Source organism: Myotis myotis, unplaced genomic scaffold (assembly GCF_014108235.1).
Source record: "Myotis myotis isolate mMyoMyo1 unplaced genomic scaffold, mMyoMyo1.p scaffold_m19_p_15, whole genome shotgun sequence".
NCBI classification, from domain to species: Eukaryota; Metazoa; Chordata; class Mammalia; order Chiroptera; family Vespertilionidae; genus Myotis; species Myotis myotis.
The window spans coordinates 3,988,839-4,004,052 of NW_023416319.1; the positions used below are offsets into that span (position 1 = coordinate 3,988,839).

Genomic DNA, 15,214 nt, shown 5'->3' on the forward strand with positions numbered 1-15,214 from the left:
CACAGATTCTCCAAAATCCAGGCCTTGCTGCTGAGGCCCTGGGGTGTCCACAGCTCAGCCTCCACTGGCCAGTTGAAGGGAGGCATCTCGCGGACACAGGGACATGGTGGTAAAGCGACTTCCACCAGGCAGGCTTGAGGACACTCCCCCCCCCCCCCCCACCTGCTATCCTGCAGGATCTGCAGGGCCCTGGCAGGTGCTGCCAGAAAACAGCTGGAGCAGGTCAAGAGGCAGCAGCTCACCTGGAGAACACGGGAAGGGGCAGCCCCTGGGCTGCAAAGCCATCCCCATGCAGGGAAGCAGCAGCAGGGCTGCAGCCGGACCACCTGTCCCAGCGACGGGGTGAGCTCAGGGTACAGCATAGACCTGCAGCGCTGGGTGGACAGTTAGCAAGATCGCCCCTCAAGCCCTCGCGTTCGAACATGGGGAGATGGATGAGAAACAATGAACAGATGGCGCCCTGGCCAGGTAGCTCAGTTGGTTAGAGCGTCACCCTGATATGCCAAGGTTGCAGGTTCCATCCCCGGACAGGACACATACAAGAATCAACCCAATGAATGAATAAATAGGTGGAACAACAAATACCTCTGTCTCTCTTTCCTCTCTCTCCCAAATCAATAAATAAAATAACTAAAAACAAACAACAGATGGGAAATAAAAAGAATAGCAAGACTGCAGACTCAAACACATCAATATGTACATTCAAGTACATGGATTAACCATCCAATTAAAAAGCAGACATTTTCAGGATGGACTTTAAAAAGCAAGACTCAACTATATGCTATTTATGAAAGAACTACTTCTATTTAAAGATACAGATGGGGTGAAAACAAATCTATCCGCAAATACAAACTGAAAGAAAGTGGCCAAATTAATATCAAATGGAGTTCGAGGCAAGGAGTATTACCCGCGATAAGGAGGGACATTCCATTGTGATAAAAGGATGGAAAGAAGGCGAGGTGTGGGAGGCGCAGCCAGACAAGGAAAGGAAGAGACAGACTAGCCCAGAGAGCTGGACCAGTCCTCCCCTTGTCATCATAGACAAGAGAGAGAAAGCACAGAAGACTGCTGTAAAAGGGAGGCATCCCTACAAACGTTACCAGGAAAATAACCACCTTAGGCCAACCAGCTCAACCACTTCCATGAAATGGAAAGATTCCATTCCGTAAAGACACAATAACCAACAGTAACACGAGAATACTGGGACCCCTGAAGCCCCCATATCTATGAAGGAAACCGAATGTGTGTTCAAACCTTCCACAAAAACTCCAGGCCCAGTGCCCTCACTCGGGGATCCCAGCGGGCATTTCATGGAGAAAGAACACCCGCCTCACCCAGGCTTTCTCAGAAATCAGCAGGGACCCCATGCCAACACCAGACCCGGAGGTCACGAGACCAGAAAACCTACAGCCGTGTCCCCGACGAGCGCAGATGTGACCACAGGTGAAGTAGGAGGAAGCTGCACTCAGCAATGCGAGGTGGGCACGCCGTCCAGAAGTCAGTCGATGTAGCTGACCACATTGGCTGAATGAAGCAGGAAAAGCATATGACCACCCCACAGACCAGGAAACGCATTTGACAAACTTCAACGACCACGAGTGATTTAAAAACAAGAAGCTCGGCACACGAGGAGGAGAAGGCGCCATACTTCGCGGCAAAATCCTGAACGCTCTCTCTGAGACCAGGAAAAAGGCAAGGGTGTCTGCTTGCTCCACGTCTGTGCACCATTGTGCGAGAGATGCCAGACAGCACAGTAAATGTGCAAAAAGCAAGAACTAAAAATGTCTTTACTCAGCAGTGACATGACTGTGACACAGAAAACCCTGGGAACTCTACAAACAAGATACTGAAAAGGTGAGTTCTGCAAGGTTTTAGGCTACAGTCCATATGTAACAATTGATTTTAAAAATATGAAATATGTAGGAACAAATGAAAATGTGCGACGCCTGCACAGTGACACCCGTAATGCATGGTGACAGACATGGAGGCAGACTCGATGCCACGACAGAATAAACGCCGTGACACGGAATGTTCGTGGGCTGGGAAACTCCCATAGGTCCGTTCTCTCCGAATTGATCAGTAGACGCAGTGCAGCCCCAATCAAGATCAGCCAGCTGCTCATAGGAGCTGACAGACTGATGCTAACGGACACCAGGGAAAGGCCACACATCTGGAACAGTCAAGACAACCTGAAAAGGAAAACCACGCTGGAGGCCCACACATCTGCTTTCAAGACTTTCTATAAAGCTGTGGTCCTCAGTACAGCGCGGGGTTGGTGTAAAGACAGACATACAGATCAATGCGACAGGACGGAGGCCAGAAAAAGGCCCATGGTTATGGGCTTTCAAGAAAGGTGCCGGGGAACTTCAATGGGGAAGGACAGTTATTTCAGGACACGGGGCTGGGTCACACAGGAGGAGGAGCGGGAGGAGGAGCAGGAGGAGGGAGGAAGGGGACAGGGAGAAAGAGAGAGAATGAGAGAAAGGAGAACCTGGACCCTTGCTTCATATCAACACAAAAATCAACTTGAAATGGAATATAAACAAAAAGTAACAGCTAAGACCATAAAAATTCTAGAAGAAAACAAAGGAGAAAATCTTTGTGGCCATGACTTGGGCAAGTATTTCCTAGAGAGGACCCCAAAAGAGTGAACCGTAAGGAAGAAACCAGTGAAAACTGGACTTCATCAAAATTTAAAACTCCTTTTACAAAACCAGCGTTAAGAACTGAGAGGGAAGGAGGGCTGTGGAGACCTGGCTCCCCTGGCCACGGGCCGGCTCCAGCGCACAGCTGGACTGACCACAGGCGTGCAGGGACTTTCTGGGGTGATAGCGACAGTCCACAGTCGATGGCAGTGGTGGTGACAGGACTGCACACCACGATCAGAACTCACTGAATCACATCCTTAAAACGAAAGGGTTTTATTTTTATGTAAATTACGCTTCAATAAAGCGGATTTCCAAAATTAACCGTTTCTATTCCTGGCCTTGAGCCCCACCCTCTCACACATCAGCTCATCCATTCTCTCTTTCTATTCACTTCAGTTGGATTCAACAAGTATTTATTGAGCACGTAGTATGGGCAAGGCCGTGTGGAGTCCAAAGTGAGCAGAACGCGGCCTTGCCCTCATGTCTTTGCTTCGTTCTGAGGAGGATTCCCCTGCCGCGGGAGCTCACTGTTGGAACACGAAGAGCTGAAATCGAGAGAGTCCTGCACTCGGAGCCGGGGAAATCGCCAGGGAGTAAGTGGTGATTAACGGAGACTTTCTGAACCTTTCAATTAACTCAGTCGGAAGAGGAGCGAACGTGTCTTCTCTGGGGCATTGCAGTTTTCTTTAATTAAGAGGAATCAGAGTTCGCGTTGTAAAAGTTTCTTGAGAGCCCACTGGGTCCAAAGCCAGGACTGCCTGGGTCTGGGTGACAGCTGTCCGCCCCCCCCCCCCCCCTTTCTCAGCCCGTGATGCTCTCACAGACTGCACTCGTGGCCTGAAGATTTGTCACCAGTGAGAGGGCAGGGCTCAGCTCTCCAAGGCCAGGAACCCTGGGAACAGGACGCCTCCCCCATAGCCCTCCCCTGGCCCTTGCCCTCGGGGGTGGAAGTGATGAGCGTGACAGGCAAGCTGCACATCTCACCTCCAGCCGCGACACACAGCTCTGACCACGCCTGCCACCCGGCACTGGAGACTGCCGCAGACAGGTGATCAGACACATGGCTCTGAGTCCGCCCGTGAGCACAGGGTGGCCATTCCTAACCTCCCGCCCCAATGAGCCGGGTGCTGGCAGTAGGGAGTGGGCAGTCCACCTCCCTGTCCGCCCAACAGAGAAGCGGGCAGGAGGTAGAGCTCACAGATGGGGTACATGGTTGGCTCTGCCTCCCCTCAAACACCAGGCCTCTCTCAAGATCCCAGGCTTCCCCTGCAGGGGCCCCAACAATTCCAGCTCCTCCTTAAAGAGGCGAGCAGCGGCTCAGGGGCAGCAGTTGGCGCCACCACGGCCCCTTGCACTCTCACGGGCAAAGCAGTCCACGCGGAGTGGACGACCCGGGCAGCAACGTGGGAATCTGGTGTGGTGTGCACACCCAGGGCACTCTTGTGCAAGCAGGGGCCCTCACTGGACTGAGGATGGGGTCTCAGCTGCTGTTTGTATGTACTTGTGTGTGAGTGAGTGCACACACAACTACATACAAACACAATCTTATACCCTCACAAATACATACGCACCCATACTCACACATGCACTCATAAACACATCCATGCACAATCTCACCCTTGCACATTCATACCTGTGCATAAGTATACCCACAACCTATGCACATAAACATTCACTCATACATGCACACCTGCACACATCTTCCTACACATGTGTGCCCACACTCACACACACTTGTGCTCACACACACACTCAGGTTGACCCACACCCCCCCAGGAAAGCTCGATAGCCTTAGGGTGTCAGCCCTGGAGCCCCCAAAGTGCCATGGTGTTGGTAAAAACGGGCAAGTGGGGCCAGGCTGTGCAGGTCACAGGCCTCCGCCCGCCCCTGGCCTGGCTCTGAGGCCCACATGAGGCATTGCCTCTCTGAGCCTCTTTGGTCTCATCTGCAAGCTGAGGCCATGACTGGACCATCTGTCTCTGGGACGTTCTGGCCCAGGAGGCACGATGTCAGAGGGGGGACGCCTGAAGGCGATCAGAATCAACACCGAATCCGCTGGTCCGTCAGCCATACCTCGATGGCACTTCCCCGCTGTGGCTGTTCTTGCAGGTTAGAGCAGTGGGGGCCGTGTGGCAATGTCGAGGCACAACTGTCACAGACACAGAGGTGTGCCCTGCATCCGTGGATAGAGGCCAGGGATGCTCTAACATTCGACAGGGCACAGCCGGCCCACCGCACGGAACGGCCCGCCCAGGTGTCAGCATGCTGGGCCAGCCGGGGTCAGCGGTGGCCCCTGCCCCCTCTTCCAGCCCCCGCTCCCAGCTCAGCCTGTGGAAGGGCAGGGGGTCCTGCAGACGGAGCCACACCCAGCTGAGGTCCCGAGCCGCCTCCCGCACAGGGACTGCCCCAGGCAGCACCCGGCGTGGACACGAGGCACCCCTCTGCTCATCGGCCAGCTCCTGGGCTCCTGTCAGACGGGTGTTTCATAACCAGCCCACATACCAAGTTCCCAGCCTAATTCAGGAGTGGCTTCCGGACAGTGGCGCCTGCTGCTGCCGAGACTCATCCATCACATTTGGCCTCAAGGAAGATGCAGGCAGCCTCTGAGTCTCCTTCCCACAGCCGGGGCAGTGCCCCCCACTACCTCCCCTCCCGCCTCCCCCCGCTGCTCCTGACTGTCCTCAAGCCCCGCTCTCTGGGCCTATCCCTGCGAGCACCCCGTCTGTGCTCACCGCTCTGACAGCCCGGAACAGACAGCTCGCCCATCAGAGAAGGTGGAACAATCGGCAAGGACAGACGGAAGCCAGGGTCTGACCGTCCAAATGGCCACAGGCTCCTGTTGCCCATAGGGGTGCGGGGCCCTGTGCCTGGTCCCCCAGTGCCTTTGCCTCCCCCCCCGGAAAGCACTGCTGAAGGGGCAAGGCTCACACTGTGCCCTGAAGGCCCCGATTCTTTTGAAAGAGAGTTAGGACTCTGGGAGGTCCCTCTCTCTGAGGTCTGGCTGACTGGTCTCCCCCAAGCTGGCCCTCCTGTGAGAGCCCCTTCCCATATCACACTAACAAGGTCCCACCACTGAAAACAGAGCCCTCGCTGGGAAAAGCATAGCAGGCTGGGCTGGGGAGCGGGGGCCAGGGTGGGGGGGCACAATTTTATTTAATAATAATAATAATAATTATTATTATTATTATTTTAATCCTCTCTGGAGAATATGCTGAGAGAGAGAGAGAAACATTGATATGAGAGAGAAACCTTGATTAGTTGCCTCCCATATGCACCCTAACTGGGGATCAAACCCACACCCACTATGTGCCCTGAGTTGGAATTGAACCTTCAACCTTTCATTGCACAGGATGATGCTCAACTAACTGAGCCACTTGGGCCAGGCGGGGGGCACAATTTTAAAGTAGGCTTGAAGGACACGTGGTCATCAGTGCTTTCACCAAACCATTGCACCACCCGGCTGCCCATGTGATTGGCAGGTGGCCCCTCTGGCCTCTGGGACAGAGGCAGTGGGGTGGGGGGGCGTGTGACTGCTCTGGCCAACAGCTGTGGGCAGATGGCCTAGGTCACTCTCAGGCCAGAGCAGCTGGGGTGGGGGTTGGAATCAGAACTTGCTGTTGAATGTGCTGGATTCGAAACATCTATGAGACACACGAGGGGTGGTGTCAAATCTGAGACTGGACAGAAAAGCCTGGAATGTGGGAGGCAGGCTCCGGCTGGAGATTCAAATTAGGGAGCCATTGGCATATGGATGGCATTTGAAGCCTGAGATCACCCATGCGTGAGTGTAGTGAGAAGAGAGCGCGGCGGAAGGGCCCCGGGGGGCTCCAGCGTCAGTTGGGAGAGGAGGACATGGGGCAGTGGACATCCTGGAAGCCACGGGAAGATAGGGGACCAAGGAGGGGACCCAGAGTGACCAGTCTGCCAGGGGTCAAGGATGAGGAGGGCTGCGAACCAGGCATGAGACTTAGCAACATGGAAGGGACCTCACAAGAGCTTTGGGTCCACGGGGACAGATCCTGACTCCAGTGGGGAAGGACCGGAAACAGCGAGGAGACAGTGCTTTCGAGGAGTTCGGCTGCACACGGGGAGAGGAATAGGGCCGTGCGTCAGCAGGACCTTCTCGCCGGGGAAATACAGCGCGTTGTTATTCAATGCGCGCCCCTCCGTCAAAAGCTTCCGCGTGCCTGCACCATGTCCCCCCAACCCCACAGGACTCACTCCCGCCCACCCTCGGGAGCTGGGGGACAACAATAAACATTATGAAACGTGAGCTCAGCACAGTACAGAGCTCAGCACAGCACCGAGCTCACCGCTGAGCCCCGGAGGCCAGACCTGGGCCTGTGGCCGCTGTAACAAGTCCCGCCTGTGCACACAAGCATGAAGAGTCGTGATGTGAGTCCTGAAGGCAAAGGGACCTTTCTAAAGTCAGCTTTTAAGTTGCTGTGAGAAACTGTGAGCTCAGCTCCTATTTTTAATAAATTGGAGGCAACACTGACTCCCACCCACACCATCTCCTCGGCTTCAGAACTTAAATAACATCAAGCAGGGCTTTCACACGATCGACACGGGCCGGCAGCACACGGAGACCAGCTATGGGCGCCCGTGGGAGCGGAGGACGAGGACAAGTGACCCGTCTCACGGCTGGACGGAGCCAGGCCACGGCGAGCCCCTGGCCTCCTCTCTGTCCTCAGCCATGCTGACCTCCGTCAGATGCCTTCATGTTTAAAAGAAAAATTTTAGGACAATGAGAAAAACATTTTTGATGAAGCAGGCACCCCAGTTTTTAAAAATAACAATAATTTCATTAATTACAGCTTCTCCCGAATTGTCTCTAATTTCGATCATTAAAATCATTCCGCGCGCTGGACCAACTGGTGTTTGGGGAGCAGAGAGGAGCCCAGCACGTCCTTCAGGGCACCTGGCCTGTGCGTGTCCCCTCCTTGGGCGGGAAGGAGGCACCCGGCCCTGAGCTTCCTACCAACGAGGGAACTGGGACCACGGCCACAAGGCCCAGGCCCTTAACATAGACACCAACAGGCTCAAGAGAGGTCCAAAGAGCTGGCCTGGGGCCTCCCCAGGAGGGTCCCACCTGGTGTGGCAGAGAGCACCCCATCAGGACCCCACAGCGAGCCCCAGGGGTGTGGGGGCTGGACCTTCCATGTCTCCACACAGGCGGCGGGAAGACCAGCGCCGGGACAAAGCCATAGGGGACCACAAGGGAGGATCGCCCACACAGCCTTCCGCAACCTGCCTGGGTGGGAGCCAGGAAAGGTGCCCGGTCTCAGCTTACAATAAAGGAGGAGGTTAGGGGTGCAGCCTTAGGGGAAGACTCAGGAGACAACATGATAGTCGCATGTTGGTTACGTAGGTGACAGGCCAGGAGCAAGACGAAATAAAAACTAAACAAAAAGAGTTCACCACGCTGCCACCATGTTGTGGTCCAATCTCCTACCAACGCCCGTCACGCATCAGGGCCGGTGACGAGGGGACCGGGCCCGGAGGGCTTCTGCCCTCGCTTAACGATTATACCTGCTGCATACCTGCTCAGCCCTCCCTCCTGGAGTGTCCACGGGCCAGCAGCACTGGGGACTGCTGGGGAAGGCAGAGTCCGGACCCGACCCCCGAGACCCACTGCGGTTGGGGGAGCTGCTCGGGGCGGGCCTGGCTCCGTGGGAGCAATGCTGCTCCTGGCTCTGCCCCCCCAGACCACCTCAGAGCCCCACCCTCAGAGTGAAGCCTGAACAGAAATGACCTCCAGGGCGTTCTTGCAGCTCTTCTCCACTGGAAGCTGGGTGGTTACATTTTTTAAAGAAAACTGGCGTATTTTTAGCATTTTGAAACGTAGAAGCAGATGGATGGACATGCAGAGCTGACATTTGTTACATAAAGAAATATGACAGGAGGTCCCAAGCCCACTCTGGACCAGCCTCGTCAGCCACGGGGAGAGAAACGCACCAGAATCCACAGCTTCCCAAAGGTTCCCCCGCTCACCCTGTACTTCACGGGGAGCCCGGGAATGAACGTGCAAGGTGGGCTGGACTACGTGCCCTCCTGCCCAACTGGAACCCAAACCCCACCCCCACACAGGGGCCCCTGCAGTGTTTCTCCCACTGATAGGAGCCCAGGCTCTGCAGCCACCAGGCTTCTGGCTCCCGGGGCCCTTGTGTTGTGGGGGAGGGGGAGCTGCCATGGGCCCACACTTGGCACACAAGGAGAGCCACCCTCCCCCCAGCCCCTCTCTTCAGGGTCAGGAGGGAAGGAAAAGGCACCTGTTAAAACGCACCCCCCACTGGAAAAAGACTTAGTAAGCTGGGGCTAGCCCGACACTGGGAACTACGGCCCCAGGAGCACTATGGGGTCAGCCACACGTGGGCTCTGGGCAGCGCAACAAGGAACAAGGAAGCACCAGGAAGTAGCCAGCGAGTCATTCTCTGCAGGTGACATGGCCGACCACCCCCAAAGCCCAAGAAAACAACACAGGAACTATGGCACAGTGGCCATACCCAGGGCGAGTATTGTTCAAGGACGGGTTGCTCCACCCAGCACTACCCAGTGTGAAACGTGATGGGTGGAAGGATCCCACTCACAGGTCAACAAAAACAGGCAACCAACACACAAGAGGAATTCATTTTAAATTTAGAAACAGCCCCAATGCGCTCAACTTAGGAAAGTGCAGGACTCACAGGACGAAAACATCCTCATTCTATGTTGAATATTTGTCTGAACTGAAAACTGCGATGGAAAAAGTAAAACCACAGACGTACTTGAAGAAAATGCAGGTGGAGATTTCCAAACTGAATTATGTCCACCTGTGCCTGGGAACCGGCTTCGGAAACACGACACCAGGGCAGGAAACTGCCAGAACCGAAGATGCTGATGGATCTGACCACACGAACATTAAACACATCCGTACCAAAACCCCACAAAAACAAGAACTAGCACTCCTACCAAGTAAATGGTAAAACGTTCGGGGCAGCATCTATGTATTTGCAACAGTGAGAGGAAAAGGGCAGCAAACCTCCCAGTTTTGACCAGGAAGCGCTGGTCAGGGTGGGTGCCAGCAACTCAGAAAAGAATACGAACACCCCAAACACAAAAAAGCAAAGGTGATCAATCTCATTGGTAATCAAAGAAGCTCGAAGAATTAATACAACCTCTACCTTTTAGATTGTTGAAAAATGAAAACACCACCAGCACCCACAGTTGGTGAGGACTCGGGGAAAGTATTTTCGGGGGGCAGCAAGGAGCAAACACTGGTCTCCCTTCCTGGCCCTCCCCCCTTTCTCTCTGCTCCGGCCCCTCCTGCTGGTCAGTAATTTATTTATGTTTCCTTGTCTACTGTCAGTCTCCCAGTTTCTCCTTTGTCCTGTTACCCCGCACTTGCAGCAGCCACATCTACTTGGTCACCGCTGTAAAACTAGCACCCAGGACAGGGGCTGGCTCATGGAGGGAGCGGGACAGGTGTATCAAACGCTCCTCTGACGTGGCTATGTCATTCCTAGGGATTTACGCTAAGGAAATAAGGCCAAATGTGCAAAGACGAGTATACAAACATGTTCACTGTTAAATTGTTTATGGTATTTGTAAGATGGAAATGCCCTACAATAGGGAATTAAGTAAACAGCGTTATGTCTACAGAGAGGAAAGCTACAAAGCCGTGATTATCAGCCCTGACTGCCCATCAAAATCACCAGGGGTGGGGCTCAAAGATGTGCTGATGTCTGAACTCCTCCCTCACCAACAAATTCAGCCCATGTTTTGGGGAGCGGGGCCCGTGGAGTCCAGGTCACAGCCAGGACTGAGAATTGCTGTTGTAAATTTAGCCAACAAGCGATGCTGCCGATCTACACGGCGTTCGAAACGGATTGCTAAGTAAAAAGCAGGTGATGACAAAAGCGTATACGGAGCACGCTCCCATTTCTGTGTCAAGGAAAACAGTGTTTCTGGACAGCTGGGTGTGCGAGGACATTCCTGGAAAAAGGCTGGGAAGATGCACGCTGACACCTTCTCTCGGAGCTGGCGTACAGATGTCTTGGTTTTCCTACTTAGGACCATTTTAGGAAAAACAGAGAAGTGTGAAATCCTTGCAAATTTACACATTGTAATACTTCTCTAATTAGGAAAAAAACAACAAAAAACAAAGGCCTGTTTTTAATTTTTATAAAGGTGACTTGAGAACCAGATAGCCCTCCTGCCTGCCCCCACACCAGCACCCAGGCTGGGCTCTGCGCAGCCTGCGCGGGTTCGCTCACTCCCAGTCTCTCTGGACAAAGGCAAACCTTCTCGGTGGTCAGTCACTCCCTCCCAGCGTGAGACAAGCCACAAAGGCTGAGAAGGGCGGGGTGCCCCCCAGGCTCCCCAGCTGCTCAGCAGGAGGTGCTGCAACCCCCTCTAGCACAGGGGCGCCTGGAAGTCAGGGAGGGGCAGAATGGGAGGAGGGGGCTCAGGGGAGAGAAAAAGTTGGTCCTTGGTTCTGGGGTGAGGAAGAGGCTCAGAGAATCCTGGACATAAACCAACCCCTGCCAGATAAGGACAATGGCGCTAGACGCCACAGGACTGGCAGGGGTGTGGGACACTGAAGATTTTTCACATCACAACTACGGTTATTAGTTGGAATTTACCTGGCACTTTGTTAAATTGCCCTCTTATTTTCCTCTTTCTTTTCCCCTGCATACTAAATTTGATATATTAATTGGGTGTTTGAATAAAAAAAAAAGTCACCAGAAGGTTTCACATTGCCATAGCAACCATGCAGTCCCAGTAAATGCGAGTCACCAGCACCACCCAGTCGCCTCTTTAAGTCTGCTCCCCAGGGGAGCTACCTGGAGGGGATGGGTAACTTCACACCCTCACCTGGAGAGGAGGTGGGTTCAGGGGGCACGACTCCCCCCTGCAAGACAGTCCTCTCTCCTTTCCAAACCCTATTCTTTCCATCCAAATAAACCCATGGCCTTCATGCTAAGATCTGCATGTTCTCTCTGCAGACACAGCTGCGACTCGAGCCGTAGGAGCCCTGATGGTGACACGCAGTCGTGGGATACAAGTGGAACAGAGTGGGTGCCCACCCAGATAACGTCTGCCCAGGGACAGGTTTGGCCTCCTGGTCTCACATGTTCGGTTTGGGGATGTGGCCACCGTGCCCAGGGACGAGCAGGTGATCGATGGTCACATGTCCTAAAAAGCCAGCATCTGCAGCCAACATCAGTTACCGCCCACAAGCCCAGAGGGCTGCTGCCTCTGCCACCCTTTCGCAGGCAAATAAGGGGGGGGGTGTGTGTGTGTGTTAAATAATTCCCCAATCAGACTGCGAGCATCATAAGGAGACTCTGTGCTCTTTTTGCCTCTTAATGATCCATGAATTCTGAAACTTAACACACTCAGCACGTGGAAAAATTCTACCTTAACAAGCGGAAGCCAGCTCCGTGCTTTCTGCGACATCAGCCTCGCTACCTGTGCCTCAGAGAGCGCAGTGCGAGGGCACGAGAGAGTGGCCAGCTCTTGGCTGACACCAGCAAATGCTGAAAACAGATGTATTTCTTAGACGTGTTCTCTGCCTGCAGGAGGAAGCTAGACGTAAATCTGCTTCCTGACTAGTTCCTAGTTCACCCGGGCTTTCTTTATTTTGAATATTTATGCTAAAAACAAAGACATATAACGTGAAACATCCACAGCAGTGCGTTCTGCTGTCCCCAAGTTCAGAACAAATGAAAGCCAGCCCCAGATCACACACTGTGCCAGTGTGGCTGGTCCTGGATGCCCGTCCTGGGAGTGCAGGCAGCCATGACCCTCCCCTGCTCGCCCGACCAGCCCCGGCCCCCACTCCAGCACCAGAGCAGGCTGCCCATCACTCCATCTGACCACGGTCAGCACAGGCCTGCACACTCACCAACATTGGCCTGCGGTCGGACTATTGTAATTTCCTATCATACTTAAATTATTTATCAGAAATAAATAGCTTGGGCTGTCACGCTGAGCTGTGCTCTAAAATTATAAAAGACCCATCATACTCTGCAGGCTGCCTACAAATGAAAAAAAAAAAATTCAGATCTCAACTATTTTAGGAAAATGTCAAAAAACATCATATGTGTCATCACTGTACCATTTAAACGTGTGACATCTGCAGAAGGGCTGTGTGTTTGCATGTGCATTGCCACGGTGCCCCAAAGGTGGACACCACACAGCCACCTTCCCTGCAGGTCCTAAGTCAAAGGATCCTGGTGCCCAGCATGATCCCGGGAAGTGTGCCTGGATGGCCTGCTGCCTGTCACCTGCCTTCCACCAGCACCAATCTCTCTATGGCCACTCAAGAGACACCTGCACTCTGGGTGGGCAGCTTTACCTGCAGGAGGTCATGAGAGGAAACCAGTTTCCCAAAGGGAGGTCTGTAAGGAAGGCTAGGCCTCTCCACCGCACATCTGTGTGCAAAGGCTGGGCTGGGGGGGAGGGGGGGGGTAGCATATGCCTTCACCCTGGAGAGGGAGAGTGAGGGCCAGGGGACCCGGCCACCTGTGGGGGACTCATCTCCCTTGCACACTGGGCACAGCACAGGTGAGAGTAATGAACCGAGCCGCACACAGTCCCTAATGAAAAGGTACAGCTCTTGGTACAAAGGGTGGTGTCGTACCTAAGCCCGGAGCCGCCCGATCGCCACTGGACATGGAGGACTCAGGCGGGGCCCTGGACACGCGTGAGCACCGCAGGCACAGCCCGACAGTTTCCTCGGAAACCAAGCAGCCCTGGGACGCCTTCCCATCCCGTGGCCGCAGTGTCTGGACGGGAGGAAATCCTACTGCCACGGCCCTCCTCCGAGGGCGTGTGGGGTCCCCACGCGGTCCCCAGAGCTGCCCGGAGCCTCCGCTGTGCGGCAGAACTCACCGTCCTCCTTGTCGTCAAACACGGGCCTCCGCGCCGGGGCCCCCGACATGGACGAGCTCATCCTCTTCTTCCACTTGCTCCACGCAAACAGGGGGCGCGGCTGCGCGCGGGCATCGCCCGCGTCCCGGGCTCGAGGCTGGCCAGCGGCGGGCGGCTGCGGGGCCAGGGGCGCGTCGGGGCCGGCGGGGCGCGCGCGGCCGGGGGGTGGCGAGCCGGGGGGCGCTGAGGCGCAGCTGCCCCTGCGCTCCGCGCCGCTCCTCATCGCCGGACCTGGGTGCGCGACGCGGCTGGAGCCCGGGGCATGGCCCGCCCGCCGCGCTGGGAGCGGGAGCGGGAGCGGCTGGCAGCAGCCCCAGCCTGGGCACTGGCGGGTCCCGGAGGCCGTGCGGGCTCCGCGGACGGAGAGGCGCGGGGGCGGGGCCGGGGCGGGGCCGGCGGGAAGGAGCCGGGGCGAAGCGGAGCGCAGGGGCGGAGACGGGGCGGGACTGGGGCCGAACGGCTCGCGGAGCCTTGTACGGCCCCTCACTTCGGGGGGCGGGGAGCCCGTTCCGCGCGCATCCTGGGGCCGCGGCCCCGCCTGGACGGTCAGGACAATAGCGAGGGAGGGAAGGCCAGGTTCCCCTCGGAGTAGCCTGGAGGCCTCCAAAGGATGGAGTCGTGGGCGGGGACAGCTCCGCCCGTTGAGGTCCCGCGGAGCCTCCCCACCCCCGCTGCCGCCGTGAACAAAGCCGTCCCCGATTGCCGCCACTCGAACTGGGGAACCTTACGCATCAGCCTGCGGCTCTGCGCTTCTCAAGGGCGCGCCGGGCCGGGGATGGGGCGCTGGGAAACGGCCACGTTGGAACCGAGGCCGGTCGCGTTCGGGATTGGCAGCCCCGCGGCGCTGCACCGGATGCGGATCCCACCCTGGGGTTGCAGGTGGCTCGCGAGACTGCGCCCCGGGAGGGATGGGGAGCAGGACGGGGGAGGGGCGGCGGCAGGGCTGGTGCAGGAGCCCCTCCCCAGGCGACAGGCTCAAACACGCATTCGTGCGTGCCGGGGTGGTTTCGGCACTAAGCACCTGCACCCGCGCTCTCGGGGTCCCCTTGGCTGGGTCTCTGGTCCGCTTCCCAACGCAGGTGCCAGGGCCCCAGTGCTGAACCAGAGCTCTTGGCGCAGGTTCGCGCCCCAGGATCGCCGGGGGGGATCGTGTGCCTGAGTCGCCCAGGGCCCCCTGGTCCTACCCATGTCGGAGAGGGGCCTGAGCGCTGACCGTTGGCCTTTCCACGGCCTTTGCCACGTATTGGGGGGGGGGCAGTGGGTGGGGGGAGGCGGTTTGACGCCTCGTGCCTCCGCCTCTGATCGCACAGCAAGGTGAGATCCCCTATCGCCCTGGCCTGATACTCTGGAAGAACCGGGTTTTGTTGTGGGCTGCTTGACTTTGACTTTAGGAAGCCTTTGTCTCCTTAAGTTCTGCCTTCCAGCCAGGCCCCAGAGCGGCCATTCCTTCCTACCTGTGACCGAGGGTCTTCTGCCCCCGGTGACAGCCTAAGTCCCACTCGCAGGTGCATGGTCCCCCTCCGCAGGCCGCTGACTCTCCCTCCAGGCACATCCTTCAGCCACTCTGGGCGCTGCCCCGCCTAGCTGCCCCTCACCCCTGGTTTCGGTGCTAGGGCTCCTTGTGCATGGATGGAGCGTTACATTTGTCC

The 15,214-nt window shown here is 56.1% G+C and overlaps 1 protein-coding gene across 2 annotated transcripts in view; it reads right to left on the bottom strand.

Moving 5' to 3' along the window:
* The window catches only part of STK32C (serine/threonine kinase 32C), a 37,445-nt gene extending 23,055 nt beyond the window's left edge, over nucleotides 1-14,390 (bottom strand). Inside the window, exon 1 of one of the 2 annotated variants that reach the window (XR_004972081.1) lies at nucleotides 13,527-14,390. Coding sequence is in view for 1 of the 2 variants with exons in the window: in XM_036335717.1 (XP_036191610.1) it covers nucleotides 13,527-13,788 (262 nt within the window). In the remaining variant the exon portion in view is untranslated. The remainder of the gene's footprint in view (nucleotides 1-13,526) is intronic. The other variant, XM_036335717.1, reaches the window with a different exon arrangement.
* Between the last annotated feature and the right edge of the window lie 824 nt (nucleotides 14,391-15,214).